At 55.2% G+C, this 27129-nt stretch overlaps 13 protein-coding genes across 13 annotated transcripts; 7 read left to right on the top strand and 6 right to left on the bottom strand.

Moving 5' to 3' along the window:
• Positions 1-15: 15 nt before the first annotated feature.
• On the top strand, positions 16-273 carry CLUP02_03080 (uncharacterized protein; the record flags this gene model as incomplete). Its single annotated transcript, XM_049282107.1, has 2 exons — positions 16-98; positions 180-273. The coding sequence occupies 2 exons, from the start codon at positions 16-18 to the stop codon at positions 271-273; spliced, it is 177 nt and encodes a 58-aa protein (XP_049139250.1).
• A 26-nt stretch (positions 274-299) lies between these two features.
• On the top strand, positions 300-3322 carry CLUP02_03079 (Pep3/Vps18/deep orange family protein; the record flags this gene model as incomplete). The annotated part of the gene is made up of 3 exons (XM_049282106.1): positions 300-519; positions 599-3182; positions 3238-3322. 3 exons carry the CDS (start codon positions 300-302, stop codon positions 3320-3322), a joined length of 2889 nt encoding a protein of 962 aa, XP_049139249.1.
• A 303-nt stretch (positions 3323-3625) lies between these two features.
• Positions 3626-4454, bottom strand: CLUP02_03078 (V-type ATPase; the record flags this gene model as incomplete). Its single annotated transcript, XM_049282105.1, has 2 exons — positions 3626-3774; positions 3932-4454. 2 exons carry the CDS (start codon positions 4452-4454, stop codon positions 3626-3628), a joined length of 672 nt encoding a protein of 223 aa, XP_049139248.1.
• A 240-nt stretch (positions 4455-4694) lies between these two features.
• Positions 4695-5781, bottom strand: CLUP02_03077 (uncharacterized protein; the record flags this gene model as incomplete). The annotated part of the gene is made up of 5 exons (XM_049282104.1): positions 4695-4752; positions 4832-4904; positions 4933-5108; positions 5141-5484; positions 5551-5781. 5 exons carry the CDS (start codon positions 5779-5781, stop codon positions 4695-4697), a joined length of 882 nt encoding a protein of 293 aa, XP_049139247.1.
• Positions 5782-8482: 2701 nt separating this feature from the next.
• CLUP02_03076 (eukaryotic aspartyl protease) lies at positions 8483-9935 on the top strand (the record flags this gene model as incomplete). Its single annotated transcript, XM_049282103.1, has 2 exons — positions 8483-8674; positions 8724-9935. 2 exons carry the CDS (start codon positions 8483-8485, stop codon positions 9933-9935), a joined length of 1404 nt encoding a protein of 467 aa, XP_049139246.1.
• Positions 9936-11032: 1097 nt separating this feature from the next.
• Positions 11033-11710, bottom strand: CLUP02_03075 (AIG2 family protein; the record flags this gene model as incomplete). The annotated part of the gene is made up of 1 exon (XM_049282102.1): positions 11033-11710. The coding sequence occupies one exon, from the start codon at positions 11708-11710 to the stop codon at positions 11033-11035; it is 678 nt and encodes a 225-aa protein (XP_049139245.1).
• A 718-nt stretch (positions 11711-12428) lies between these two features.
• CLUP02_03074 (uncharacterized protein) lies at positions 12429-14235 on the bottom strand (the record flags this gene model as incomplete). The annotated part of the gene is made up of 3 exons (XM_049282101.1): positions 12429-12615; positions 12686-13880; positions 13950-14235. The coding sequence occupies 3 exons, from the start codon at positions 14233-14235 to the stop codon at positions 12429-12431; spliced, it is 1668 nt and encodes a 555-aa protein (XP_049139244.1).
• A 1501-nt stretch (positions 14236-15736) lies between these two features.
• CLUP02_03073 (uncharacterized protein) lies at positions 15737-17301 on the top strand (the record flags this gene model as incomplete). Its single annotated transcript, XM_049282100.1, has 5 exons — positions 15737-15976; positions 16031-16067; positions 16123-16193; positions 16292-16668; positions 16758-17301. 5 exons carry the CDS (start codon positions 15737-15739, stop codon positions 17299-17301), a joined length of 1269 nt encoding a protein of 422 aa, XP_049139243.1.
• Positions 17302-18227: 926 nt separating this feature from the next.
• CLUP02_03072 (uncharacterized protein) lies at positions 18228-18716 on the top strand (the record flags this gene model as incomplete). The annotated part of the gene is made up of 1 exon (XM_049282099.1): positions 18228-18716. One exon carries the CDS (start codon positions 18228-18230, stop codon positions 18714-18716), a length of 489 nt encoding a protein of 162 aa, XP_049139242.1.
• A 939-nt stretch (positions 18717-19655) lies between these two features.
• Positions 19656-20792, bottom strand: CLUP02_03071 (uncharacterized protein; the record flags this gene model as incomplete). Its single annotated transcript, XM_049282098.1, has 1 exon — positions 19656-20792. One exon carries the CDS (start codon positions 20790-20792, stop codon positions 19656-19658), a length of 1137 nt encoding a protein of 378 aa, XP_049139241.1.
• A 621-nt stretch (positions 20793-21413) lies between these two features.
• On the top strand, positions 21414-22349 carry CLUP02_03070 (uncharacterized protein; the record flags this gene model as incomplete). The annotated part of the gene is made up of 4 exons (XM_049282097.1): positions 21414-21424; positions 21601-21927; positions 21979-22145; positions 22201-22349. 4 exons carry the CDS (start codon positions 21414-21416, stop codon positions 22347-22349), a joined length of 654 nt encoding a protein of 217 aa, XP_049139240.1.
• A 152-nt stretch (positions 22350-22501) lies between these two features.
• On the bottom strand, positions 22502-23107 carry CLUP02_03069 (uncharacterized protein; the record flags this gene model as incomplete). Its single annotated transcript, XM_049282096.1, has 1 exon — positions 22502-23107. One exon carries the CDS (start codon positions 23105-23107, stop codon positions 22502-22504), a length of 606 nt encoding a protein of 201 aa, XP_049139239.1.
• Positions 23108-23151: 44 nt separating this feature from the next.
• On the top strand, positions 23152-27071 carry CLUP02_03068 (uncharacterized protein; the record flags this gene model as incomplete). The annotated part of the gene is made up of 14 exons (XM_049282095.1): positions 23152-23267; positions 23405-23443; positions 23504-23555; positions 23597-24082; positions 24248-24424; positions 24505-24541; positions 24595-24694; positions 24757-25113; positions 25204-25641; positions 25712-25968; positions 26041-26640; positions 26695-26830; positions 26927-26974; positions 27056-27071. The coding sequence occupies 14 exons, from the start codon at positions 23152-23154 to the stop codon at positions 27069-27071; spliced, it is 2859 nt and encodes a 952-aa protein (XP_049139238.1).
• Positions 27072-27129: the final 58 nt, after the last annotated feature.

The raw sequence follows: 27129 nt of genomic DNA, 5'->3' as shown, positions 1-27129 counted from the left end.
CGAATAAGTTGTGAAATGTCACAATTGAATACCTCGAGCTTGAGGAACTTGAGAGCTCGGTGCTTCAGAAGTACGTACCGCCATAGCTCCGTTCCCAGGTTGCAGTGGGGGGCCAGCCGAGCTCCCTGCCTATGTCATCCATCCTTTACACCAACAGCGACCACACATACAATCACCAGCCTCCAACGAGTAGTCCACTTTGCGCAACCGCAGCTGGCGCGCTCACCAACGCTCGAAGCGAAATCACGATCCCCAGCGACGATGCCCGTATGACCTCGACGTAGCCGCCCCTTCGAATCATGGCTTTGAACCCCACCGACGGCTTCGTCGCCGCCGGCAACGGGGTGCTCGACCTGGACGACGCCGCGCTGCCCATGTTCATCGTCGAGCGAGTCCAGCTGCAGTTCTCCATCGCGGCCGACTTTGTCGCCGCCCAGGTCGCGAACAATGTTTTAGTTTTGGCGTTATCCAACGGACGTATCTTGCGCATCGACCTTAATAGGCCCGAGGACATTGATGGTACGTTTTACAGTCGGACGAAACGACGGTACTTTGCTACCTACGAATAATGGGTTGCTAACCATGAGACTATTCGCAGACATTGACCTCCCCAAGAAACCGGCAGAAGTCGGCGTCATCCGCCGCATGTTTCTCGATCCGACCGCCTCCCACCTCCTCGTCTGCACGGCGCTCGGCGAGAACTACTACCTCCACTCCCAACACAAGCACCCGCGCGCCCTGGCCCGCCTGCGAGGCGTCTCCATCGAGAGCGTTGCCTGGAATCCCTCGCTGCCCACGGCGTCGACCCGCGAGATTTTGCTCGGTGCCGCCGACGGCAACATCTACGAGGCCTCCATCGAGACCACCTCGGAGTTCTATAAGAAGGACATCAAGCTCAAGAACCTGCACAAGCTCCCGGATGGACCGATCACGGGACTCTGGGCCGATACGTTGCCGAAACGACCGGACATGCGGCGGGTCATGATTGCGACGCAGAGCCGGCTGTTTCATTTGGCTGGCAAGGTCGGCAGCGGCCACGACAGCGGAGGGTCGGTGTACACGAAGCTGTTTGAGTCGGAGCAGCCCGTCATTCACGAGCTGTCGCGCGCCTCGGCCGCCGCCACGTCTGCGCTGGTCGTCTCGCCGGATCCCCCTGACCAGAACCCGTACGAGGACGAGGCGCACGAACGGGCCTACGCGTGGCTGTCTGCGCAGGGTATCTTCCACGGGCAGCTCGCCTCAAGCGCCGAGGGCAAAAAGATATTCAATGAGTCGAGCATGCTCCCGCGGGACAAGATTGGTTCGTCGTCTGACGGATCGGGAAGCAAGCGAAAAGCTACGGCGGATTACGTCGAGGCGATTGCGCTGACGCAGTGGCACATTGTCAGCCTGATTGGAGGCCGCGTGGTAGCCACGAATCGCCTGACTGGAGAGGTGGTCTATGACCAGATCGTGTTGGACCCGGGCCAGAAGGCTGTGAGCTTGTCTGTGGATCTGCAAAAGAACACATTCTGGATGTTCACTGCGCAGGAAATCTTCGAGGTCGTCGTCAGGGACGAGGACCGCAATATCTGGCAAATCATGCTGAAGCTGCAACAGTTTGACTCTGCGCTGCAGCATGCCAAGACGCCCGCGCAACGGGAGACGGTAGCGACCTCATATGGTGACCACCTCGTTGCTAAGCGGCAATATATGGAGGCCGCCTCGGTGTACGGACGCAGCAATAAGCCATTTGAAGAGGTGGCTCTTACCTTTATCGACAACAACGAGCCGGACGCTCTGAGGAAATATTTACTGGCGAAGTTGAGCACGTCGAAGAAGGCGGCCGTCATGCAAAGAATAATGATTGCGAGTTGGCTGGTAGAGATCTTCATGGCGAGGCTCAACTCGCTAGACGACACTATCATTACGCAAGCCGAGCTAGCGGACGGCCTCAACCCGGCGCAGTCGAGAGAGCAGCTCCACGCTGTCCAGGGCGAGTTCCAGGAGTTTGTCAACAAGTACAAGTCTGACCTCGACCGGCGGACAGTGTACGACGTGATCAGCAGCCACGGTCGGGAGCAAGAGCTGTTGCACTTTGCCAACGCCGTCAACGACTACAACTACGTCCTGTCGTACTGGGTTCAGCGCGAGCGGTGGCCCGAGGTACTGACGGTGCTGAAGAAGCAGACGGATCCTGAGGTGTTCTACCGGTACAGCACTGTGCTCATGACGCACGTCGCTTCGGACCTTGTTGAGATCCTCATGCGCCATTCCGACTTGAAGCCTCGCAAGCTGATTCCTGCGCTGCTGGAGTATAACCGCAACTTCGAGGGCACCCCCCAGCAGAACCAGGCCGTCAGGTATCTGCAGTATGTCATCAACCAGCTCAACTCCAAGGATTCGGCAGTACACAACACTCTTGTTTCGATATATGCACAAACCTCCAAAGACGAAGCTGGTTTGCTGTCATATCTAGAATCGCAGGGCGAGGAGCCGAATTACGACCCGGATTTTGCCCTTCGCCTGTGCATCCAGCACCACCGCACGCTGTCTTGCGTCCACATCTACACCAGCATGGGTCAGTACCTGCAAGCCGTCGACCTGGCGCTCTCGCATAACGAGGTTGAGCTGGCGTCTGTGATTGCCGACCGGCCCATGTCCAACCCGCCTCTGCGGAAGAAGCTCTGGCTCGCCGTCGCGCGCAAGGTCATTTCGCAGTCCAACGGCATCAAGACGGCCATTGACTTTTTGAAGCGGTGCGACTTGCTAAAGATTGAGGATCTCATCCCCTTTTTCCCGGACTTCGTCGTCATTGACGACTTCAAGGAGGAGATTTGCACGGCGCTCGAGGATTACGGGCGCAACATTGACTCGTTGAAGAAGGAGATGGACGAGTCGTCGCAGACGGCGACGAATATCAAGGTCGACATCGCCGCCTTGGATCACCGGTACGCCATTGTCGAGCCCGGGGAGAAGTGCTACGTCTGCGGGCTGCCGTTGCTGAGCAGGCAGTTTTTTGTCTTCCCCTGCCAGCACTCGTTTCACTCGGATTGTCTGGGCAAGAGGGTACTGGAGCAGGCCGGGGTCGGCACGAGCAAGAGGATCCGCGAGCTGCAGGTGCAGATTAGTAAAGGTCTGGTGAATGGCGCCAAGAGGGAGGCCATGATTACGGAGTTGGACTCGTTGGTGGCATCAGCATGGTGAGTTTACAACGGGTTGTCTATTTGCGAGTGACGTATTGCTAACATGACGCAGTATTCTTTGCAGCGAGTTTGCCATTAAGAGGATTAATGAGCCATTTGTGACGCCACAGGATAACCTCAATGAATGGAGGATTTAAAGGGGGTGGGTGTGTGGTGGCCTCTGTGGTGTAGACGTCCGCGGTCTCTTCTTATCTTTGTACATGATAGCAAAAACAAGAACCTTGCATGAGCAAGCGTTGTCTTAATGGCTGCAATACCCGGCGTTTTCAAATTCAAGAGTTTGTTCAGAGCATATCCCGGAAGATCATGGTTTAAGACTACTATATTGATTCTGTTTGTATTGTAACCCGTCATCTCGGTTTCGACAACAGCGTAAGTCTTGCTGTGGTGTTAAGGCTTTGATTTGGATTTGTGGTAGAGAGACAGGCAGGGGATTCTTTTCAGGAGCCTGAGCAGTCGGTGACTTGCGTTTGCGAAGTCGAGAGCAGGAGGATGGAGACGATGAGGCCGTAGAGGCCTAGGACCTCTGCGAAGATGAGGATTAGGACCATGCCTGTGTATAGACGCGGTTGTTGGTTCGTGGCTCTGACTGTTGGATGGGTGTCAGTTACCATTACGACCTTGCTCTTGTGACCCTTTGTTCCTCGACCGAAGGCCGTAGGCGTCATCGACAGCGCAGAGTAAACGACACAAGGGGGAGGGGAAAGGGGGCAAGGGAAGAAGTGGGATAGAGGAGAAGCAGTTACCTCCGGCATCGCCAACGATCCCGATCGCGAACCCCGCCGCAAGCCCACACAGGCCGACGCTTATCCCCGCGGCGAACTGCAGGAAGCTCGTGTGCAGGGCCTGCTTCTCGACGAGGCGGTTCGCGATGATGACGGCGGCGACGAGGCCGTAGATGCTGAGGATCTGGGCCATGATGGCGCAGAGGGTGTTCTGCATGAGGCGGTCGGGGCGGAGGACGCCCGCGGAGAAGATTGCGGCGGAGGACTTGGCGGTGCCGTAGGAGGAGCCGAGGACCGTGAAGACTATGGCGGATATGCAGCCCATTGCGCCGAAGAAGGACTGTTTGTCGGTGGTGGTTAGAGGAGGAGAGGGGATGAGAAAGGGGAGGGGGGCTTGGGGGGGATGAACTTGCGGAGTATGATGGACTTGGAGGATGAGGTGCGTTAGCTGCGAGTATTGCGGGATTTGGGACGCTTGGAAAGGGGGGAGATGGGGATGTGATACGCACCAGCGGTCCAGGTTCGCAAAGACGATTTCGTCCATTCTGGTGGCGGTAGTGGCGGGCGATGTGAGGATGGATTGCATTTAACTTTTCTTGTTGATTTAAGCTTATCTGATGCTGAGGGGGCTTTCCAAGATCTGATGAGATGACGGGTAGTTTTACCGGGAGAACGTATGGTCACGCATCACAACTTATATATCAAATGTGTTGGTCGCATTTAGAGAGAGGCCTACTGCTTTCCTATCATACCACACACATGCACAGCTCTTAGACTTGGTTGCCTAAAATGCAGAATCAGGCTTGATGTGTACGATTTCGTGGTCCATATCTTGGGTATCCCTTCGTCGAACCACTCACCATTCGCGGTGGCTTGTCACGAACGGGATAATTCCGATCCGATCTTATCTTTTCTACTTACATGTACGGCGTCGGGCGAGAGGTAGCCCTACGCGTGGCACGAATGCTGACTGCCTTACGGATACTTTCAGGCCCTGTGCACATTCAGCTGTTATGATGTACCAATGGAGAGACCTACTGTCAATGAGCTGACTGGAAGGATGCGGTGGCCGCGGACGCTCGTGATTGGTTCGTGGTGGCGACAAGATGAGGTGAGCCGGACGGGAGCGGCGCGGTCGGCGCCGGGACCCACCCCAGCCGGCCGGTGCCAGTAATCCGGATTTAGACAACCCACGTCACTATACATGTGACTCTGGAGGATGCCGTGCACGGTCCAAGGGGGAAGTGGGGAACGCCGTCGCAGAGATGCTTCTTTTCGGGGGATCTCCAGTTCATGATTCGTCCTCGAAGCAAATGGCTGGCATTCCCCGTTCGGGAGGAAACGAAAAAAGAGTGCGGGCGAGTCAGGGGGGATTCTTGCGCGCCAGATGTGCCAGGTAGATGGGCGAGCTTTGAAGAACGAACGGTCGCACCCATCTTCAATCTATGACCTGGGTCCTTACACATGATCTGCACCAAGAGCGGTGCTGTCAGGCGGGTTTTGGGAGTCCTGATACAGTGACACTTTGAAGTCTCATACTCCATACTCACATACGGAGTAGTATCCTTCTTTTCCTATGCCACGGTTCAAGGTTGACCTTATTTACGGATCCCGTTCTTAGTTTTACTCGGCCCGCGGACGGTAGAGAAGAAGCGGACACGCCCACCTAACAAATCCACTTCTCGTACGAAATCATGAGAAATACGACAAATTGGAGAGGCCGACGGACCCGTGGTGGCCTCGTCATCCCTCATTTTCTTTCGGCCTCCTGGAGTCTTGGAGTTCCTGGACGTCTTGCCTACCTTTTGCAGTAGCGCCGGGACTTGGTGCTCTTGGCCCGGACGCTGCTCGCGCGCCACATCCCGGACCATCGGATCTCGGCATCGGTATGGAGTGGGGGGGGGGGGGGGGGGGGGGGGAGGGGGGGGGGGGGGGGGAAGGGGGGGCGGGGGGGGGGGGGGGAGGGGGGCCGCTTTTTTTTTGTCTTTTTTCGTTCCCTTTTCACGCCCCTCCCCCCCCCATTTCTTTTCAACCCTCGCGGGGGGGGGGGGGGGGGGGGGGGAGAAGAGGGAGCGTTTGGACGAAGCGGCGAAGCGCATGTGGTTGGATGACGGGCACTTCCTTTTTAGCTCATTTACGTTCCCTTTCGAGATCCCGTTCCCGCCATTGCCTTATTACACCGTCATGGGAGACTGATTGACGATTCGAGCCTCAGGCAAGGCAAGGCAAGGCTCGATGGACAGGCTCTTCCGGATCCCCGGAGTGGCGATGAACGCATCAACGCGATCGGGTCTGTCGGCTAGACCAAAGTGAAGATTATGGAGCAGATGATTCCTCACCGCGTTGCGCGTTGCGCAATCCATGAGCCAAGATGCGCTGGTGATGCTACGATCTCCGACGTCAAGAGACGCAAGCAGGAGTTCTTTTCTAGAGGACTGATCAGTGATGCGGCTCTGGCGGCATCGTGTTGCCGGTGCTAGCACTTGTTCTGTATCGTGAGACCTGGATGAAGGGTAAAGGTATGAAGGAGGTGTAGGTGTCGAGTGTCGAGTATCACCAATTTTAGAGGTTACAGTTCTTTTTTGTGTCTTGCTGCGTTCGTCGTCTTACCCCATGCTGGCTCGGACCGAGAGGATGTCTGATTTTATCAGGGAACGCGACGAAGAACACCTCCTCGGCTGGCCTCGAGTCGCAAGTCATTTCCGTAGGTCGGGTGTGGCAGCGAGGGCGCCTGGCTGACCAGAGCGTTGGTGAGAAGCCTACAAGGTAGAGAGAGGTACTCCGTGAGCCCGTAGCGATGTTGGTTCCAGAATCCAACGTGTCTGATATTCCGCTAGCTGAGACAGAAAAGGGTTCGCTGTTGGTCGGGGGTTACATTGATGCTCGCGTTTCACATGCAGCCATTTTTACCCCTGCCCAGCTGCTGCAGCGCAACCGCACGACCGCAACCGCAACCCGCACCGCCCTCTTCTTTTGCGCAGCCGCGGTGCGGCAGACACTCACACGACTATTGCGCGCTCTTCCTTCTCCGAGTACTCAGAGTGCAAGTGTGACTCTCACTCTCCATACTACCGTAGATTGTGGGAGAGAGAGGGAATGTGGGAGCAAGGGGGGCTGGGTTGTCTTTCCTTACAGGCTACGGACCTACGGCTACCGGCCCACGCAAACTGCAGAAAAAAGGGCAGAGCACCGCAAAATAAAGGGGACGGGATGCTTAGAAGGGCAAGATGCAAGCACGGCCACGCGTCTTTTTCGACTCCGCCTGACATGGCTCTCACCACTCGCTAGCCTCCCTTCCCTTTCCCTACCCTTCCTTCCCTTCCCGTTACCAGTGGCAGTGGTGACTGGTGCGTGAGAGTCTGTGATACTTGTGATACCTGTGATTCCAATACCCCCAACCCTGTCGGTGAGAGGGTTTGACCCGGGGTCGTCCCGGGCTGGCAAGTCTGGAGACCGTTCGGCCTTCCCCTTTCTTGTCCAACCATCTTGCACCAATTCGCTGCTCCGTCCGTCGACATCCCTTCCTTCTCACCCTTCTAAGCCTTCCGCTGTAAGCGTGACCAAGTGGTCTCTCTCTACGGAGTACGCTGTAAGTCTCTCTCTCTCTCTGTCTGAGTTTCTCTTGAGGAGCAACTCGCTACTCCCGGCCTCGTCCAAACACGCTCAACCCCGGACCCTGTCCGCAACCCCCCGTCAACCCGTCCAGTGCCCCGCCGAGCATGACGACGAGGTCAAGTCTGCGACTGGGTGAGACCTTTTGGACGAGACTGTGGCGCTTGGCAGTGTCAGTTCCCGCCTTGCCCATGGTCCGCGCTGTTGCTGTTTCTATTCCAAGAACAGAGGGGGACCAGAAGTTTGACTTTTGGTACAAAGAAAGACTTGCATCTCATCTTTTGGCCTGCTTTTCTCGTCCAACCGCACTTTTTGGCTCTGCTTCTGCTCTTTTGGCTTCCTCTGTGCTTCCATTGCATTGGGCTATCCTGCTCGTGCTTTGCTCTCTACTGCAACTTACTCATCCAAAAGACCACCACCTACACGAGTTGGTATTAACCACTAGACACTCCGAGTCTACTTTCACTTTCTTAAATCCTCCGGATCGCCGGATTTTCCCACTCACTACGTTTACGCGTTGCGCCGAAAGCAAAACGGAAAGCAACGAAAAAAGGCCTTTGCCTTCGCCTTCCTGTCTCTCTAGTCTGGTTTGGTGGTCCGGTGCCAGCTCACCACTCCCGCCGCCCCCAATTCGTCTTCATCAGCAACGCAAGCTCCGCCACCATCACGGGTGACGAATCCTCTCCCCACCGTGCCGTATACCGAGCCCACTCCCCCCCGCGAGTAGTCGCCTTCACCGAACTCCGGAATTTCGCAACCGACTATATTTTTCTCATCCTTCTAGTTTTCTTCTCTACCGTCCGTGTTGCGCCATCAATGACTTCATAGCACGACGCCATTCTCTTATATCTACATCCTTCCGGCACCCTTGTCTTGGCGGCCGGTCGACACTCACAGCTTGGATATCGATCTAATTCAGAGTCGTACAATTCGCTGTACAAACACAAACACAGACTCAAGATGAAGTCAACAACATTAATTGCCCTCGCGGCTTCACTACTACCCACGGAGGGACTCGTACTCAGGAAGAGCGAAAGCAGCGCACCAAGGGTGGTTGGATTGGACCTGCACCGCGCGACAATACCGTACACACGCAACAAGAGGGACATGTTGAGGAAGAGAGGTTCAGTGCAAGCGACTTTGGACAATTTGGTAGGTCTACAAACGATGTCTTTTCGGTACTATCTCTAACACTTCCAAGGAAACTTTGTATTTTGTGAACGGCTCTCTCGGAACACCAGCACAGCCTATGCGACTTCACCTCGACACCGGGAGTAGTGATCTCTGGGTTAACACTGCAAGTTCGGCTCTTTGCAAAGGTCAAGGCACGCCATGCTCCGTGTCCGGTACCTACTCGGCCAACGATTCGTCAACCTACAACTACGTCGGAAGCTGGTTCAACATTAGTTATGTCGACGGCTCGGGAGCGACTGGAGATTACGTGACGGATAAGTTCACCATTGGCGGATCTACTTTGACCGACTTCCAGTTCGGTGTCGGCTACACGAGTTCATCCGCGCAAGGCATCCTAGGAGTCGGATACAAGGTCAACGAAGTGCAGGTTGGGCGTGCCGGTTTGGCCTCCTACGACAACCTGCCCGCCAAGATGGTCTCTCAGGGCCTCATCCAATCCAGCGCCTTCAGCTTGTGGCTGAATGATCTGGACGCGAGCCAGGGAAACATTCTTTTCGGCGGAGTCGACACGGAGCGTTTCGAAGGCGAGCTCAAGACCGTACCCATCCAGAAGGAGTCTGGCAGCTACGCCGAGTTCCTCATCACCCTGACAAAGGTGACGCTCGGCTCAAAGACGTTGGACGAAAACATGGCCCTGGCCGTCCTGCTCGACTCGGGTTCCAGTCTCACGTACCTCCCCGACGACATGACCACGACAATCTACTCCATGGTGGGCGCCGTCTACCAGCAAGAAGAGGGCGTCGCCTTCATCCCCTGCTCCACGGCCAACTCGGGCTCCAACATGACCTTCACCTTCTCGGGCCAGCCCATCACGGTACCCATCGACGAGCTCGTGCTCGACCTCGTCGCCATCACCGGCAAGCGCACGTCCTTCTCCAACGGCGTCGAGGCCTGCCTCTTTGGCATCGCGCCCGCCGGCGACGGCACAAACGTCCTCGGCGACACGTTCCTGCGCTCGGCGTACGTGGTCTACGACATTGACAACAACGAGGTCTCGTTGGCGCAGACCAAGTTCAACGCCACGAGCACGAATGTTCTCGAGATTGGCAAGGGCAGCAGCGCCGTGCCGTCTGCCGTCGCCGTCGCGAGCCCCGTGTCCGCCACGGACGGCATCGTCCGTGGAGGAAAGAATGCCGCGCCGTCGTTGGCGCCACTGGCGGCGTCCATCTTTGCGGGGTCCATTGCCTTTGCGACTGGGTTCTCGCTCTACCTTTTCTAAATCACCAAAAACAACAAACACGCCGCATTCTGTTGGAATGGGTTTCGGGGGAGCTTAATGTTTCAAACGGTCGATTTTTGGCTTCTTCATAGCATTGCATTGCGAGGGCGTTTTTGGGGGTTCTCATGTTCTACACAAGATGTTCAAGATTTATGGCTGATGTACCTGCATCGAGCAAGGCGTTTTTTCGGATGTGCATTCAACAAGACAGCACTCATTCCTTTTGGAGGAGGTAGGCAGAGAGAGGAGAGCAGGATACGAAAGAGACGGCCGAACAGCCTGAAGCTGTTGAGTAGAGCGATAACCTACAAAGAGATACCTAGAGCCAGAAACTTCGCCAATGATAGTATTGGCTGATTCTTCATCACTTTTCATCGCATTCAATGAAACCATTCTCATGTCGTGATCCCGTATCTAGTGATATTCAGCTGCTCTAACCAGTTGTACCAATCGCTTCCATTCCATGGACTGTGCACCAACCACGTGCTCCATTCGGACCATTCCTCTTCATCTGATGTCTCTCTCTCTCTCCCTGCGTGTGTGTGTCTCATTTAGGTTCTAAAAAAAGAAGTCTTTTCTTACCACGGAATACCGACTGTCCGGTTTCCAATTGCTGCTGTAGGCCTGTACGCAACCTCCTGGCCTGGCCCCTGACAAAAAGAAAGGGACAACAGTACTCATCACACGCTTCTTGGGGAGAAGCTTGAAAAGGGGGCGGGCTACCCCCGTTTCCTAGTTGGGCTTTTGCCAAGGCGTTTCTTGACTATGCCAAGAGGTTTTGGAGTGTCTCCTGGGGGGTTTTGGCGACGGGATTATGCGGTTGGTCGGTCTTCCTCTCTCTTACGATTGCCTGTTTCTGAGGTGCTGAGGTATGATGAGAATGGTAGGAAGGGGAAAGGGGGAGTTCCTCGGCTTGGGTGTATAGTTTGGGAATGACGATGGGTAGGATGCAAGTGCTTCGAGGGGATCGAAATACCGCTCGCGAGAGTCGGATCGTGAAGCCCAGCGCTCTATTCAAGTTTTCTTGGGCAGGCTGTACGGGAGATCGTGCTTTTTGGCGCCGTCTGATCCCAGAGCAGGACGAATGCTTAAGAAACTCAAGAAATTTCGAGAAACGGGTCCTTGATGGTCTTGGTATCCTCTTCCGAAGAAGCAGCAGCAGCAGCCGGGATATAACCCCGAATCACGTCATCGACATACCCCCGCGGCAACCCGAACCTCTCCGTCGCCTCGTCGACGCCGCGGTTCATCCGGTCGACGTACTCGGCCCGCGGCGTCGAGGGTTCCGTCCTCTCGGTGTCGACGTAGACCAGTGCCGTGACGTTGCTGCCCGGTGCGAGACCGGCGGCGGCAGAAGCGGCGCCGATGCCTTTGGAGGCGAGGTTCGCGATGCTGACGGCGAGGTCTTGTTTTTGGTAGGCGTTGGGCACGCCTTCGCACCTGTCGAGGGTTGCTTCGTCTTGGGGCGGGAGGGCGTAGAGGACGCCGTAGACGCCTGGAGCCGCTGAGGGCGGAGCCGAGGGTGCAGCAGGCGCGGAAGCCGAGGCCGGGTCCGTGGTCGGTGCGGCGGCGGCGTCGGCATCGGCGAGGTACGCGGGATTTACGGGGCCGTTGGGGACGACGTTGGCGTAGCGGCGGGCGTTTATGATGAATGTGTGATCTGGGAGGTGGGCTAGGCCGAGGGGTGTGGAGGCGGGGCAGCGGAGGGACATTTGGGTTGGGGAGAGGTTGGAGCCGTAGGCGAAGTAGAGGCGAGGGGGGTCCGGTGAGACCATATCGTTCGTCGGCTGTGACTGAGATGGTGTCCGAGATGTTGTGGGTTGGGATGTTGGCGGGCGTCGGTCTTTCTGACTGGTGAGTTGGGCTTGAGGGTTCCTTGGTAGTTTGGGCTGCTTGCGTATCGTGTTTTTCTTTTCTCTTCTCTTCTTATATTCTCCCAAGAAGGTAATCGCTAATGGAGTACAAATTGGTATCGATTTGGATGTTGCAAGTGGGAGGTGATGAGCGTCCCCAATTTATGGCGAGATGGCTGAGACTTAGGCAGCTAGCATGCCACAGGTCGATGCTCGATGGTCTCAGATGCGGATGCGAGGTGGGGGGAAAGAGGACACTGGAGGATTCGACCTGCCTAACTTCATGTAAGCCATCACACTGGTCTTGTTTTTTTGACGAAACCTTTTCGTTTCCACTGTTGCCTGCAATCGCAGTCCTTGATTCTCATTTCAGACTTGTTTCTATTCTGAGTTTCCGGTTCGGAAATTGCTACAGTTAGACATACCTCTACGGAGTTTTGGGGGAGCACCTAAATCAGCCCAGTTCCGGGCCGAAAGTGGGATCGGAGACACGGCACGGCACGGTTTTAGCGGCATAAGTGCCTTACATCTTCATTAATTAAGCATTATCTACTAGTATGTATCCGTACATCACTCATAGAGCCTCCTCTCTCATTTTCATGCATAATTTCGTCAACGTTAGAAACGAGAGTCCTTTAACCTATGACGAAGCAATGATCTCGGCAGCCTGCTCGGCGAGGGCGTACACCGCGGCCTGGATGTGAGCCGTGATGATTGTCGGGAACACGGAAGCGTCCACGACACGGAGGTTGCTGACACCCTTGACGCGCAGATCGCTGTCTACGACTTTGCCCATGGCGCATGTGCCCATCGGGTGGTACGTGCCGCTAGAAGATAACCTGTTAGTTTCGAGGGCTGGGAAGTGTAGCACATCCAAAGGTCAGGTAGTTCACTTACATGACGGAAGCACGGATGCGCTCCTCGATTTCCTCGTCCGTTGACTCAAGCGTAAACGCCTTCAGGCCTTCCGCCGGCGCCTCAGCCTCGACGATCCCCTGGCTCAGAGGCGACTCGCCGCCAATCATCATCCGCGTCATTCGGCGGATCGAGTCGCGCCACACGAACCGGTCAACCTCGGAAGCGAAGAAGTTGGGGTCGATGAGCGGGGCTTCACTCGGGTCCGCGGAGGCGAGCGTCACGGAGCCACGGCTCGTGGGGTGCAGGCCGACGTTGGCGGTCGTGAGGTAGGTGCTGTTGGAAGGGAGCGCCGGGTTCGTGTTGACGTAGAGCACGAACCCCTCCATGAGGGTGCGCTCGTTCTTGAGGAGCGGGTGCGTCGCCGGGTCGGGTGCGGCGCCCTCTTCTTTGGTGATGGCGGCGATGAGGCCGTCCTTGTCTTCCACGCCAAAGGAGGCGACAAAGTTGTTGGGCTGGCCGAGGCCGTACTGCGGCTGGAAGAAGAGGGTGTTGCCTGAGTCGACGGTCGAGTTGCGGTACTGCGGGGAGAGGCGCCAGTTGTAGGTGAAGAAGGGGTGGTCGGCAAAGTTTTTGCCGACCTCGGGCGCGTCGAGCTTAGTTTCGATGTCGTGCTTGGCGAGTTCGTCGGACGGGCCGATGCCGGATAGCATCAGGAGCTGCGGCGTACGGTAGGCGCCGGCGGCGGCGATGACCTCCTTGCCGAGGATCTCCGTGCCGTTGGCGAGGCGGACGCCGGTGGCGACAAGGGTACCGGTGCTTGAGCTGTTGTCATTGCGGAGGAGTATCTTCTCGACGAGCGTGTCTGTCATGACCGTGACGCCGTCGAGGGGGTAGTACTCTGACGCGATCTGACGGACGCCGTTGCGGCGGTTCTCTGCAATCTCGCCAAAGCCGAGGTTCTGTCCGGCATTGGCGTCCAGGCCCAGGAGAGCCTTGACGCCGACGGACTCGTACGAGGCGTAGACGGCGTCTCTGAGGGGGTAGACGCGGCCCGTGACCGAGGGTACCTCGACCTTGAGGGGTCCGTCGTACCCATGCTCGTCGGCGTTGACGTCGGTCCAGTAGGCCTCGGACCGCTTGAAGAACGGCAGCTGGCTGTCGTAGCTCCAACGGGAATCGTTGGCCAGTTCGGCCCACTCGTCATAGTCGACGCGGGCACCACGCATCCATCCACCTCAACAAGGGGTCAGTATTTTCGGATGCACTTTTTTACCACAGAACAAACTTTGGGGAGTTGACTTACATGTGTTGATGAGGGAGCCGCCGCCGAGACCCTTCCCAGCAGCGCTCTGAATCGTGCGGCCGTTGAGCTGAGATTGCGGCGTGGAGTAGTAGTTCCAGTCAAAGTCCCCCGCGATCAGGTTGGTCGAGTTGACGTAGAGAATGTCCGTCCGGCCAGCAGCACTGGAACCGGCCTCGATGACGAGAATCTTGGCCGTGTTGTTAAGCGCCAACAGTCGGCTCGAGACGACGGAGCCGGCGAGGCCGCCTCCGACGACAATGTAGTCCCAGACGTCGGTTGGCAGCATGATTTCCTGATTTGTGTGTCGTTATGCAGGGCAGCGGCACGTAAAACAGGATTCGACGCAGAGATTCTGAAAAGGGAAAACTTGGCGCAAGTTGTGATTGATGCTGCAGATCGGGAACCGGGAGGCTGGGACTGCAGAGTGTGTGACGAGCCGTTGCAGAATGCAATGCAGAGAGAATCGGGCGTAGTAGAGGGACGAAGAGAGAAGACCTCACACACTCGAACCGGACAGACGCCGCAGCCGCTTCTCTTTTAAGAGCAGACGCATCGGGAGATATCACGCACACATCGCCCGTCAGCATCGTCCTCCGAGGCTCCGTTCTGCGGCCGTTGCGGAGACTTTTGCCATGTGGAACTCGGCGCAATTTTGTATATTTCGATATCGCAAGAAAAACAAGGGCCAGGGCCAGAAGGTGGCTCGGGTACGGCGGGTGAGCGGCATCGACAGATCAAGAGGTTCTCCCCCATTGCCCTCCCGTTGAAGGGGATCCACCAATATTCCTCCTCCACGGGGAACCTTTCCGGGCCAAGCTCTGTCGTTATCCTCTGACCAGGTTCCTGACTAGTTGACAGAGGCCTCTGAGTGGGCTCATCAGTCGATTGAGTGGTGTTGGATGTTCAAGGATCCGGAGTTGTGGGGTTCCTTTCGGACCAGGTTACCGAATGCAGAGACGACTTGTTCTGCGGTCCGTCATCCCCTGTTCCCTACGACGCGGTCCGCGGATAGGGTTGATGTGATGATGGGACTTGGCTGGTCGATCGATGTAAACTGAGTTTACGATATGCAATGGGTCTACGGAGTACTGCAACTCTATGGAAGCCGTAAGCATATTCCGACTTCGTCAGCGGACAGACAGAACTGACGTCTGTTATGCTTGTTCTCCAAACGTAGTCTCGTTGGTTTGAGATAACTCGACATAGCCGTCTTCTTCACCTGGATTAGCGCGGCCCCATAGCACTTTTGGAGCGGGCCCTATTTCAATATCCCAGCTTCATGCAGAGTGCAAGCACAGGAAGTCCGAGAGACTCTCGATCTTTGTATCGCAAAATCGTATCACCATGTGGGAATCTTCGCGCCCCGTCTACATGGTAGACCTCTTGCGTTATCATGAATTTGTGATATCTCATCATTGCCACGCGGGATCCCAGTGCGCCCGCCTCCCGCATGGCCCATCGGCCGGTGAGCCATGGCCATAACCTGGGTTGGTTTCGGGGGTGCCCAAGACGAGGCCTGTTGGACGCCCCTGTCAAGTAGGTCTTTGCTTTTTTTTTCACCCCTTCGTACGGCTAGAACCTGTGTCTTGACTCGATCATGCATATGTTCTGTTCGCTTGAAGAATGTGGATCACTCGCTGTGCCGTTGCGGAAAGGAGGTTGACGGATATGTTAAGCCATAAGGCTCCCCCGTTCCGTCTGGTGCGGCGTCTGCGGTATTAGTTGAAGACTAGATCTCCAGCCACCATATTCGCCCCGTCGTGCGAGACGACACCCGACACGAATCCATGATGAGAATCAGCGGTGCGCTGTTTGCTCGTCTAGCCGTACCGACAAACGCTACCGTACAACCAGAGGATGTTATCCAGACCGAGATCGTGCCCCTTTCCGACAGAGCGGTTCCCATTGTCGTCGTCAATGTGCTACTGACGTTTGCCACAACACTATGGACGGGTATGCGGTTATACAGTCGGCGGAAGAAGGGACAGTCATTTACCATTGAGGATTTCTTGACTGTTGTTGCTCTGGTAGGACACGACGTGGTGGCAAGTCGTATTTCAGGTGTATTGACAACATAGTAGATCGCCTTCTATGGGCTAGTGGCCTGCAATTTTGTTAGTGAGTTGGACCACAAAGTCTTGCAGAGCTGAACTATACTAAAAGGTGATTCTAGTGGTCTATCTCGGAGGAACTGGGCATCACTACTTGACCCTCCAGCCATATCACGTCGAACGCATGTCAAAGGTCAGCCTGCAAAGATATCCCCGTGTTGCCCCTGATTTCTTTTCTGTTGCCTCTCCTGAGAGCCTCAACTAACAACACGCCTCTCGGGGATAAAACAGGCCGCATACGGTGTCCAAACCCTCTTCGCCATCTGCCTCGGCTTCATCAAGATCGGCATCACCCTCATGCTCCAGCGCGTCTTCTTCGTCCAGGGTTTCAAGATCGCGGCCCGCATCACCACGGGCCTCTGCGTCTGCTGGATGCTCTTCACCATTCTCATTGGCATCTTCATCTGCCAGCCCGTGGCCATGAACTGGAACCCGGCGACGCCCGGCGGCAAGTGCGGGGACCAGAACGCCGCCTTCGCCGCCGTGGGCTACTTTGACCTCGCGACGGACCTCATCATTCTAGTGCTGCCGATACCCATGGTGTATAACCTGCAACTGCGGTGGCCGCACAAGGTGGCTTTGTACGTCATCTTTGGCGCAGGCGCTCTGTAAGGGAATCCCCAGCTTCTTCATCTCGCCCTCACATTGTTGTGCCATTATATGGATAACTGACCGTGGCCTGTACGAATTTCTCCAGGACCATGATCTTCGCCGCCCTACGATTAAAGAACGTCTTGACAATGGACTTCACGGACGTGACATACTCCCAGGTCGGCGTCGTGCTGATGGGAACTCTCGAGCCCGGCGTCGCCATCATAGTCTCGAGCAGCCCCCTCCTGAAACCGATCTTCGATGCCACCGTCGGCCGCTTCTGGTCCCTACGCGGCACACGCGGTGCCACAACGAGATCCGGCGGGGCAGGGGCGGGCTCTGCCAAGCCGAACACCCTCCAGACGATTGGCCAATCCGGGCTTCTCGGGTCGAAACTTTCTAGAGGCGGGGGAGGGAGGTTTAGTCAGATGCACTCGACACACAGCGACGATGATGACGATTTGGAGCTGGATAGGTTGCGAGAGAAGAGGCATAACGTGGCTGTAATGGCGGCCAGCGGGAATCCGTCGGAGGATAGCGTGGCGAGGGACTTCAAGGGGAGAGGGGACGATGCTTCGGGCTCCGAGGTTGGGATTTTGGTGACGAGCAAAACGAGTGTTGTGAGCGAGGTCAGGGGACAAGGGATGTGAGCTTTTCATTCTAGTTTCACGTTCGGCTTGAGATCAAGACACTTCGAGATTTTGCAGTACCACAAAGTGGGCAGACTGATATTCATCAAAATTGAGCCGGGAAAAGGGTAAGAAAAAGGCAGGTAAAAACATGACCTTTCTCGATTTCTTGACCTCATGGTTGGTTGAATCCATGTCACCGCCTTAAACAATGCCTTGCACATGAGAACACACATTTTCATCTTTGAAGAGGAGGTGCAAACCGGTCTCCTAAGTTGGCTTCGACCCTCCACCACACTCGAGTCGGAGGTAACGTGGTTACGGATTTCTTCCAGTCTTTTTCAAGGGAAGCGCTGAAACAAACCACAAAGAGACTTTTATTGCAGGTGGTACCAACCTCCTGATGTCTGCTTCCAAGAGGCTCTCATGTGTCGGTTCTTGGCGATAGGAAACACGTCTCGGGCACTATCAAAGGGAACCATAGATATCCTATACGGATCGTCGTCTTTCAGATTAATACATCATCTGACGATCCTTGGCAAAGCCCACTAACTTTGCTCATTCCCCAACTATTCTTCTGTCTTTGTGCTGGATGTTCAGAAGCAAGACTTCCTTTTGATGGATGTTTGGTAAGCATCGCCGAATAGTACGCGTTTACCGCATTCATGTAACCAAGAGAATCGGCGATCAACAACTCTGGAATCCTTTGTCGTGAAGTAGCACCGCCTTAGCCATGTTCACCGTCAATGATACATACTCATTCTCTACATTAAACATCCTGTCGAGGGATGTGAAGTAATGGAAACAGGCGTTGAAAACATACTTATCTATAAAACGCCATGGAAACGGTGTCCGTCCAGTCAAAACTTGTAAATTGAATACGACATCCCGCACTTCCAATCCACTACACTCAACAGCAAAACCTGATTCAGTTTCAAGTTCTCAAAATGTCCACGCCCGCATTTAATCCTGGAAATCTTCCGCACAACACAATTCATCTTGATGATCCCGATGGATTGAGGGGCACCTGGAGGCATCGTACTGGCGTGTACGAACTTGAGATCCAGTACCGCCTGCCACACCAGGGGCCGATATTGATCCGTCGTCTGTGCGATATCGCGACCGGCGAGCAGAAGAACGAAGTGGCCTGGCTCAAAAGAGAAGGTCTTTACATAGACGAGATTACTGCGGAGCGAGTCTCCAGATACTCCCGAAGCGCCTGGTACAAGCTGAAGGAGCAGCAAGTTGGGCCATACGACCCAGAAAAGGCACGTTCTGTAGGAGGCCCGTCGGTCGCGTTCATTTTTGCAGAGGGCAAAATTATGTTAAGTTGGAAACCTCATTTGGATGAAGAATCCTCGTTCAAACCTTGGCACCTGCTTGAGCGACCCGTTCTTCCTTCCAGCGAGGCACCTACTATTAGAGTATCGTCCTGATGGTAAGGGGTATGGATTTCCCATTCTCCCCAAGACTCGCTGCATATCGTCCCGAGAAATAAACGGCAGGGTTTCAGACAATCATATTGGTTGTTGTCTCGCTCAAGCCTAGCAATACATTACTAAGGCTGGTTTGCCGACTTAAGACACGTCTTGCACAAAACTGATCGCTTTATATCGTTGACTGTGGTGGTAAAAATGTATCCAATAAGACGTTGTGGCTTATGAGTTCGAAGTGAATTGCTCATGCCTCTCTGGCCACACGGTTCCTAAAAGTGTCAAGTTTCTCATCTAGCGGAGACAATAAACACGTTCGCCTTAGCATATACTGCTTTAGGACCCAGTTATACCAAATTGAGCTCATTCTAGTACAGTAGTCACGGCCAGATGTATTAATGTGACGCCACGAGAGACCTCGCCAAGTAGTCCCCTACAAGCTTTCGCCGGCTTCCGAGCTTTGATGCTCAGATCGCTTAGAAGGAAGTGCAAGAAGCTTACAGAGGGCGCGGAGATCTGCAAATTTGCCCTGCTCTGGCTCGACATCTCATCGTAGGTGGCGCCGGATCTGCCATCCCGATGAGAATCGCTACAGGATCATACAGCCAGTGTTGATGAACTTCCGTCGTCGTGGAACCTTTGCGCCAACGATGAATTCGATAGAGCACGTCAACCCAACATTCGATGAGGGCGCTGATTGCGTGTAGGTTTTCCATCTTGACTTACTTGATTGCGTGAAGACCTTGAAACGCTGTCCTGCTCGCGAGTAGGGCTATGCATCGCCGGAGCCTTTCATCTCTTTGTTCAGAAGTCTTCCAGCGGCGATGTAAGTTTTGACAGATTGAATACCAGGCCGCATCGGATGTGCTTAGGATCCGTGGACTGCACCTCATCTTATGGTAAGAGATTCGTAGCAACAGTCTAACAGTCTCTAGCAAGTTGCTAGTAGAGCACCTCACCCTTCATCAGCACTCGAGCCGTGCGGCGAAGATCCGCCGACACAATCTCGCCATTGTCAAATGTAGCCCCGATATCCACCTTACCGCTCGGGTGCCCAATAACGACAGACTCCTTGGCACGGCCACCGATGAGCTCCGCCGGGATGGTTCCGGGCAACTGACTAGCAGTCCCGAGACACAGCGCAAGCGTCAACGGCACAGCCTTGTGCGCCTGGCCCATGGACAGCGCAAGACACCGGATGTCTACGTCATCCGAGCGCGTCTCGGAGAAGAGCAGCACGATCTTAGGTACGCTCTCCACGTCCGGGTTCAGTCCCATCATAGACGCTCCCGCGCGCCGGATCCCGTCCAGCTTGGCCTTGAGCTTGGCATCCGTCTCAACGACCTGCGGCGTGAGGTCTTCGGGCGAGGGGATGCCCAGGTCGGCGGCGCGGACAAAGACACCCGGGTTGCTGACGTCGACGAGCGAGGCCTGGATTGTGCTCGCGTCCGGGAGGAGGAGCCAGTCGCGGGGGTTCCCCGTGGGGAGGGCCTTGCCCGTCTTTGCGCCGGCGGGGTCCAGGAAGCTTAGGGTAATGGGGGAAGCCGTGCCGGGGACGCCATCCATGGTGTAAGCGCCTTCTGGGGCGTATCTTGGTGAGTTGGTCCCGTCAACGACGACCCTGAAGCGCGATGAGATGACCTTTGATGTGTTGGTGTTGAAGATGCGTACGGTAGCGAACGTCTGGCCGTCGGCCCCTTGTTCGAGGCGCGGGTTCGGGATGAGACCTTCGTCCAAGCTCATGGGCCCCACTGCCGACGAGAGGTTTCCGCAATTTCCTGCTGTGTCGAGGCTGCCATCCTTGATGCCAACTTGAACAAAAGTGTAGTCCACGTCCACGTCGGGGCGTGAGGGCGAAGACAGCACGACGATTTTGGACGTTGATGAGATGCCCGAACCCATCCCGTTGAGCTGGCGGCCGTAAGGGTCCGGCGAGCCCATGATGGCAGGCAATACTTTGTGCCATTCGCTTTCTAGCGGGAGGTTGTGTCTGTGGATGACGAGACCGTTAGACGTTCCGCCGCGGACGAAGAGCGCGGGAAATGACTGTGATGACGAATAGGGGCGCGTCGATGACATGTTTGCGGATAGTCTGGATAGCCCGGAAGCAGCGCTCTTTGTGTTCCTCAAGAGACTGCGGTGAATTTCTTGTAGAATCATCTTTGCCAACGATTGCGACAATTAAAATAATTGTTGTTGTAGTTGAAGTTGGTATTATTGAAATAGACAGTCCTTTGCGGTTGTTTTCCGCCTGAGTCCTCACCCACCACACGGGAAATGTCCGTACCTGGGCCAGTTCAAGCCACAGGCGGCGCGGCGTCCGTCTACAGGGGTCGTGGACCACTGAAAACCGTTAAGCACCGCCAAGCCGGAAGCAGACGAGGAGGATCCCTGCAGTGGTCCTCTCCAGAGTCTCACATCTCTTCTCTGCATTATGAGTAACTCACCATATTTTTACTTGGTGAAGTACTCTATGTCATTTGGCGTGCGGTCGAGTCTCATACAAAGGGAAAATAGAGGTAAAAGAAGAGGGAATGGGAGATTTTGGCACTAATCCAGACCTCAATTGCCTTACGACTGATCGATCGGCCGAGTGATGACCGAATCGGCACCGAAGTCATACAAGTCCAAGCCACCCGGGCTTGAGGCTTGTAAGACCGTCTGAAGGCAGGCATCGCGTCCGCTTAGCTGGAGATAAGCATGGACATACCGTAATAAGCGTTTCGGGTTGCGGAAACAAGCTTAATCATGGGTTCTTGAGAATCGTCGATATATGAGATTCATATTCCCCCTCTTCCGTCTCATCTCATCTGAAATCATCGCTACAGCCACGTTTTCAAACCACAACACAAGAAGCATCAATAAACTCTGATAATCATTATACTAGAAACCAAAGGATTCTCAAATTCGACAGAATGAATCCATACGTCGAAGTGACTTTGAGCTGGCTTCTCAAGAACTCCCGCGCCCACGACGCCAAATCCTTCTACACATCCCCGGCCTTCGCCTCGCATACGGAGCAGACGATCACCGTCACGTCGCCAGACTGCGGTGCGTCTCCAGCTACTTTGGGTCCGGAGTACATCACAGAAGGCGGCGGCCGTATTCCCGCGCTGTCGTGGTCCGCGCCGCTAGACCTCGAGTCAAAGGTCAAGGAGTGGCTCATCGTGGTCGAGGATCCGGATGCGCCCCTGCCGACGCCCATCTGTCACGGGTAAGTCGCACACATCTCAAAGAGAGGAAAATGCTGACTTGTCGACTGTAGTGTATACGGTGGCATTGCACCTGAGAAGAAACAGGTGAACCCCAAAGACTTTGAGATTGAGGATGAGAGCAAATCTCTGCTAAAGGGAGGGTTTTACTGGGGTAAGGGGCGGAGGGAGGGTGTGTATGTTCCCCCGCGGCCCCTTATGAACCACGGTATCCACAGATGTGAGTTTTGATTTCTCTTGCATTCAGGTAGAATGGGAAGACTGACAGTCGACAGATTTCTTCCAGATTGTTGCCCTGAGCGAGCCACTGGATAGGACAATGCTGGAGGCCCGGGCTACCAGGGAGCAGGTCGCCGAAGCCATCCAGGGCAAGGTTCTGGGTTGGGGTATGTGGGTTGGAAGTTGTGAGAGGAAGTGGACGTGATATCAAGGATGAGAATTCCAACGTTTAGCGCCATTTCCTAAAGGATGATGACAAGCAATGGGAGAGTTTCTAGGTATCTTGACGAGAATATGAAACCATAGCGCTTGATGAGATCGCCGATGAAATTATGTGGTGTGAATGAAATATGACCTTCAATTGTCTTTATCAAGACGATGGTGAATCGCGTTCACATGTTGTAAAATCAGGAACGCAGAATGATCGGACTCCAGGCTCGTGACGTCCAGACACATTTCGTTTTCATCCCCAAACTGAAAGATGGTTTCCTCCTCCCGAATCTTTCTCAGAATCTCATCATCAGTCAACTTGGTGTTACTAGCCCCCTCACCATCTTTAGCACACCTCCGGCCTCCAAGTCTCCTGACATTCTCGTCCACGTCGCAATGTAACACGACCGAGATGAACGGCACGCCCCTTTTCTCAGCGGCCGCCTTGTAATTTTGCGCCGCTTCGCTGCCGAGAGGACCCGACTCCCGCGCGTCTGTAAAGATGAACGTCTTGTCCGCAAGCGCAGGGTGTGTGGCGATGGTGTCCAGAGCGTGTCTGCGGAATGTGGTTCTCATATCGTTGTAGGCCTCGGCATCGTCGCGATCGAGCATGGCGGCGACGGGGTCGATTACCAGGTGGTTGTGGAAGACGCGGCTGCGTGGAATCAGTTTAGAGAGAGCGCTGGCGACGGTGAATTTGCCGACGCCCGGGTAGCCGTTGATGTAGATGAAGCAAGCCATTGGATTGTGCATAGTTCCCAAAATACGCAGATGTTCTCGGCGGCGACTTCACCAAGATGGTCAAAGTGATTATCGACCTGACTTTATTGAGACACCTGAGAGCTTTCTCCGACTACCAGGCTCATTTCAAAGCTTTCGAGGCAGTTGCGCCTTGCCTCAGTGACTCACCGCAGTGAGGCCAAGCTTCATACCTCCATGGCGCACCCTAAGGTGTATTGATTCAATAGATCAATTGATGAATGGCCGTTCTACTTACCTCTTTGGCCTTGCCTACATAGTCAATGGACACTGGCATGCATCAGTCTAAAGCATGTGTTCGAATGTGGCGTCTCGCTACGAGTGTATTGAGTGAGTTGTGTGCTACACGACAAGCGTCTGACTCGTCGCCCTGATCGCAAAACACCATAGACTTCTCGCGATGACTCAAACGGCGGATCGAAGGAGAGGCATCGGCTTCGTTGTTGGCTAGATTGCATATCAAACGTGCTTACCTTAAGATAGAAGGAGGTACGGACATTGTCCGCGATAAGACCGCCGTTGAATCCTTCAGAAATGGACTTGGTAAGCGCACGTGATCGTCTCCTCTTTCTCTGGTTGCGGTCGCGTCTTTCCCAGCATCTCTCATCAAACCGCACTCCTCCTCACCTTTCTTCTGCATTGCCGAAACCGCGCCGAGTTTCCCTTTCTCTCCTCTCCACCTCTGCCATCAACAACTCACACAACCACAGCAGCTGCCAGCAAGTGAGCCAGACAATCAGAGCGAGCACCCACAAGTGCGCCAGAATCGGCTCATTTAAACACACAAAGAGGCGTTTAAACCTGGACAAGGAGGCAGAGCGCACGCACGCACGCGCGCACCCTACCCTAAACTTGATGGACCCGCCGCTGAAGAGCCCCGCGTCGGCACAGAGGGATACCTCGCCCAGCCCTCCAGTGCCGAACCGGATCCGGCGCAATACAGCCTGCACGAGCTGTCGCGACTCCAAGGTGGGCTTTCACTTTTCCTCTGATACTCCCTTTTCGTATCCGTACATACCTTTTATACATACCCTGGACCAGTTCATCTTGTATCTGTCCCTCATACCCCTTGCATGGCGACCTTACCTCGTGGTGTTTTAATCTTTTAAACATTCTGCTGCCACACATGTCAAGCATGCCCCGTGCCCCTCCAACGCCTCTCCCGGTTCCCATTCCCATTGGATCGCGGTTGACATCCGGGACTCGGGAAGGACGGATGGGGGGCCACCTCGTCAGGTCCCCTGGGGCTCATCATGCAATGTCAGCAAACATGCCGATGAGACTTATTCAGTTCCTTCGGCGTTTTTGCATGTTCTAGGAACCCGTCACACTGCTATACCGAATATGACGTCCCATATGCTAACAGAACGTCTTTGGACGACCGGAAATAGGTCAAGTGCAATGCGAGCTACACGCCCAACAAGCCGTGTCAACGTTGCTCTAAGCTCGGTATACAATGTGTCATTGACAAGTCTCACAAGCGGATGACCAGACGAAGGTGGCTTCCATTCTCCTCTCTTCTCCTTTCCCCCCTGCTCCAAAGGCGCCCGTCTTTCTATTCCCAGTGCCCTATGTTATTGTGTGTGTCCTTTCAATACAAGATCACGGTCTAATATCTCCGCGCGTGTGTGAACATCAAACAGCAAACTAGAACAACTCGAAAAAGAAGTCCAAACAATCAAGAATGCCGTCAACCCGAGCCCCGTCTCCGCCACTGGCATCCTGCCTCCGGCCGCCTTGCCGCTGCCGCTGCCGAGCCCGAGCACTGCCTACCCCGGAGCCGCCAGTGCCTTTTCGGACCACCGGCCGCCCCCCTCCGCATCAAGGGTGAGCCTGCCGGCCTTGTCTCCCGTTCAGCAGGCCCGCCAACCGGAGCAGGTCCCAACGCCAACCCTCACATCGCATACGACACCTACGGGTCCCGCGAGGCAGCCCGCCCAGCCAAGGGCTTTGGGGTCCAAGGTACTGTCTGGGGAGGATATCGATTTTTACTTTGACCAGTGAGCTACCTTAACCCTTCTTCATACATCATCCCCAAGCCAGCACATGTCCATATCAGAAAAACAAAGACTGAGACGACATGACAACAGCTACTTTGAGCACTTCCACCCTTATTTCCCCATCGTCCGCTCTCAGGACCCAGACAAGCTCTACAAACAGAGCCCCATTCTCTTCTGGACCCTCATCGCCATCTCCTCACGGCGGTACACCCGCGACGCCGGCCTCTTCCCTTTTCTCATCGAGAACCTGCCCCGCGAGGTCTGGGCCGCCGTTTCGAGCCCGCCCATCAGCATGTCTACTGTTGACGCCCTGCTCGTCCTCTGCACATGGCCCTTACCCTCCATCCGCTTCCTCAACGACCCGTCGTCCTCGTACGTCGCCATCGCGCAGAATGCCGCGCTGCTGTTGGGTTTGCATACGGGCCGTGGCACACATCCCGAATTTTGTATAGGACCGAACCGGCAGACTGATATCACCGACGAGGAGGCCTGTTTTACGTGGATGGGGTATAATATCCAGGCTCAGAGGTACGTTTTTGTTAAGTTGTAAACATATGTGACTCAGTTTCGGCAATTGGTATCTGACTACGTGCCATAGAGTCGCCTCAAGTAATGGTTTCCCGCCCCCGGCCGGCTTCTTCAATGAAGCCGTCAACAGGGCCGCCGGTGGGAGATCCCTCCCTGATGCTCTGGGGTACTTTGGCCTCCTTTACGAGATGCAAAAGTTTTCCAACAGACTGAGCCGGACCGTCTTCTCCGTCGCCGAAGAAGGCGAAGGCGTGCCGGACACCGTCATTCAGCTTTTGGAAGATGAGCTGAACAAGCTAAAGCAGCTACAGGCTCGTCACAACTCTGGTTCGTCAACATGATTCTCTTTTGCCTTCCCCCGAAACCACGTCGAGAGGCCCCCTTTACTGATAAGTACAGACCTCGACCTCTTTACCATCCTAGCAGTCCAATTCGAGCTCCAATCCTACTACTTCATCCCCCTCTCCACCGTGGACAAACCCACTTTCCGCCACAACGTAAACCGCGCCTACAGCACAGCCCAAGCCCTCATCAACCTCTCCTTACGACTCGAGTCCTCGCACCGATTCCTCCTACACGCCCCGCAACACGTCTTCCGCACCATCCTCGACGCCGCCGCCGTGATATTCGACGTCCTCGTCTCGGGCCACGCCACAGACGTCGAGCTCGCCAACGCCGACGTCTCGGTCAAGAACGCGCAAGAAGCCCTGCGGCGGTGTTCCGTGCAGGAAGGCGATTTCGCCATGCGCGTGCTGCGCATGTCGGAGAGTTATTGGAGTCTGAGGCACATGATGCCCAAGCTGGAGGCGCCCATCTCGCAGTATCCGCACCGTACGGGTGCTGTCATCGCGTTTGGGACGCTGAGACGGTGGAAGAAAGAGCTTGATCAGGCGAGGGTTGGGCAGGGCGGTTCTGGTGTCGGGGTCGGTGGTGCCGGTGGTGTTGCTGGAGGAGGTGGTGTTGGACAGGGAACCGGGGTGGGGGGCACGGCGTCGACGCGTGAGTGTAGGGGTGGCCGGGGGTTCGGTGGGAGTGTTGCTGACCTTGTGGTAGCGGCGGCGACGGATTCGAACGCGAACCTTGTGCCGGCGAGTGACCCGCTGCAGGATATCGACTGGTCGATGCTCATGGACGATTTTGACTGGACGGCTGGGGGTGGGGGAGAGCCGAATTTCCTTGGTCTTTCATAGTAGGCGTCGTTGTGTTTGTGAGAAATGCGGCTAACGTGCGCGTGTGCGTTCACTCGATAATTTCTTCCCTGTTTTTCTTTCTCATCTTCTTCAAGCAAGCCGGAGCATTTTGGTGGCTGGATTTTTATGCATCATTTTGGGACGTATGTTGGGGGGGGGGGGGGCTATATCACTTGAGAAGGGGTGCTGAAGATTGACGTTCGTATTGTCGTACAAAAGAACAGACTGAGCAATACTTAATGTTACCATTTTAAACTGAGCATGTTTCGAAGCTATGATGCTGTATGAGCACGTCCGA

Source organism: Colletotrichum lupini, chromosome 2, assembly GCF_023278565.1.
Source record: "Colletotrichum lupini chromosome 2, complete sequence".
Classification (NCBI taxonomy): domain Eukaryota; kingdom Fungi; phylum Ascomycota; class Sordariomycetes; order Glomerellales; family Glomerellaceae; genus Colletotrichum; species Colletotrichum lupini.
This window is presented reverse-complemented; position numbering and strand designations above follow the sequence as displayed.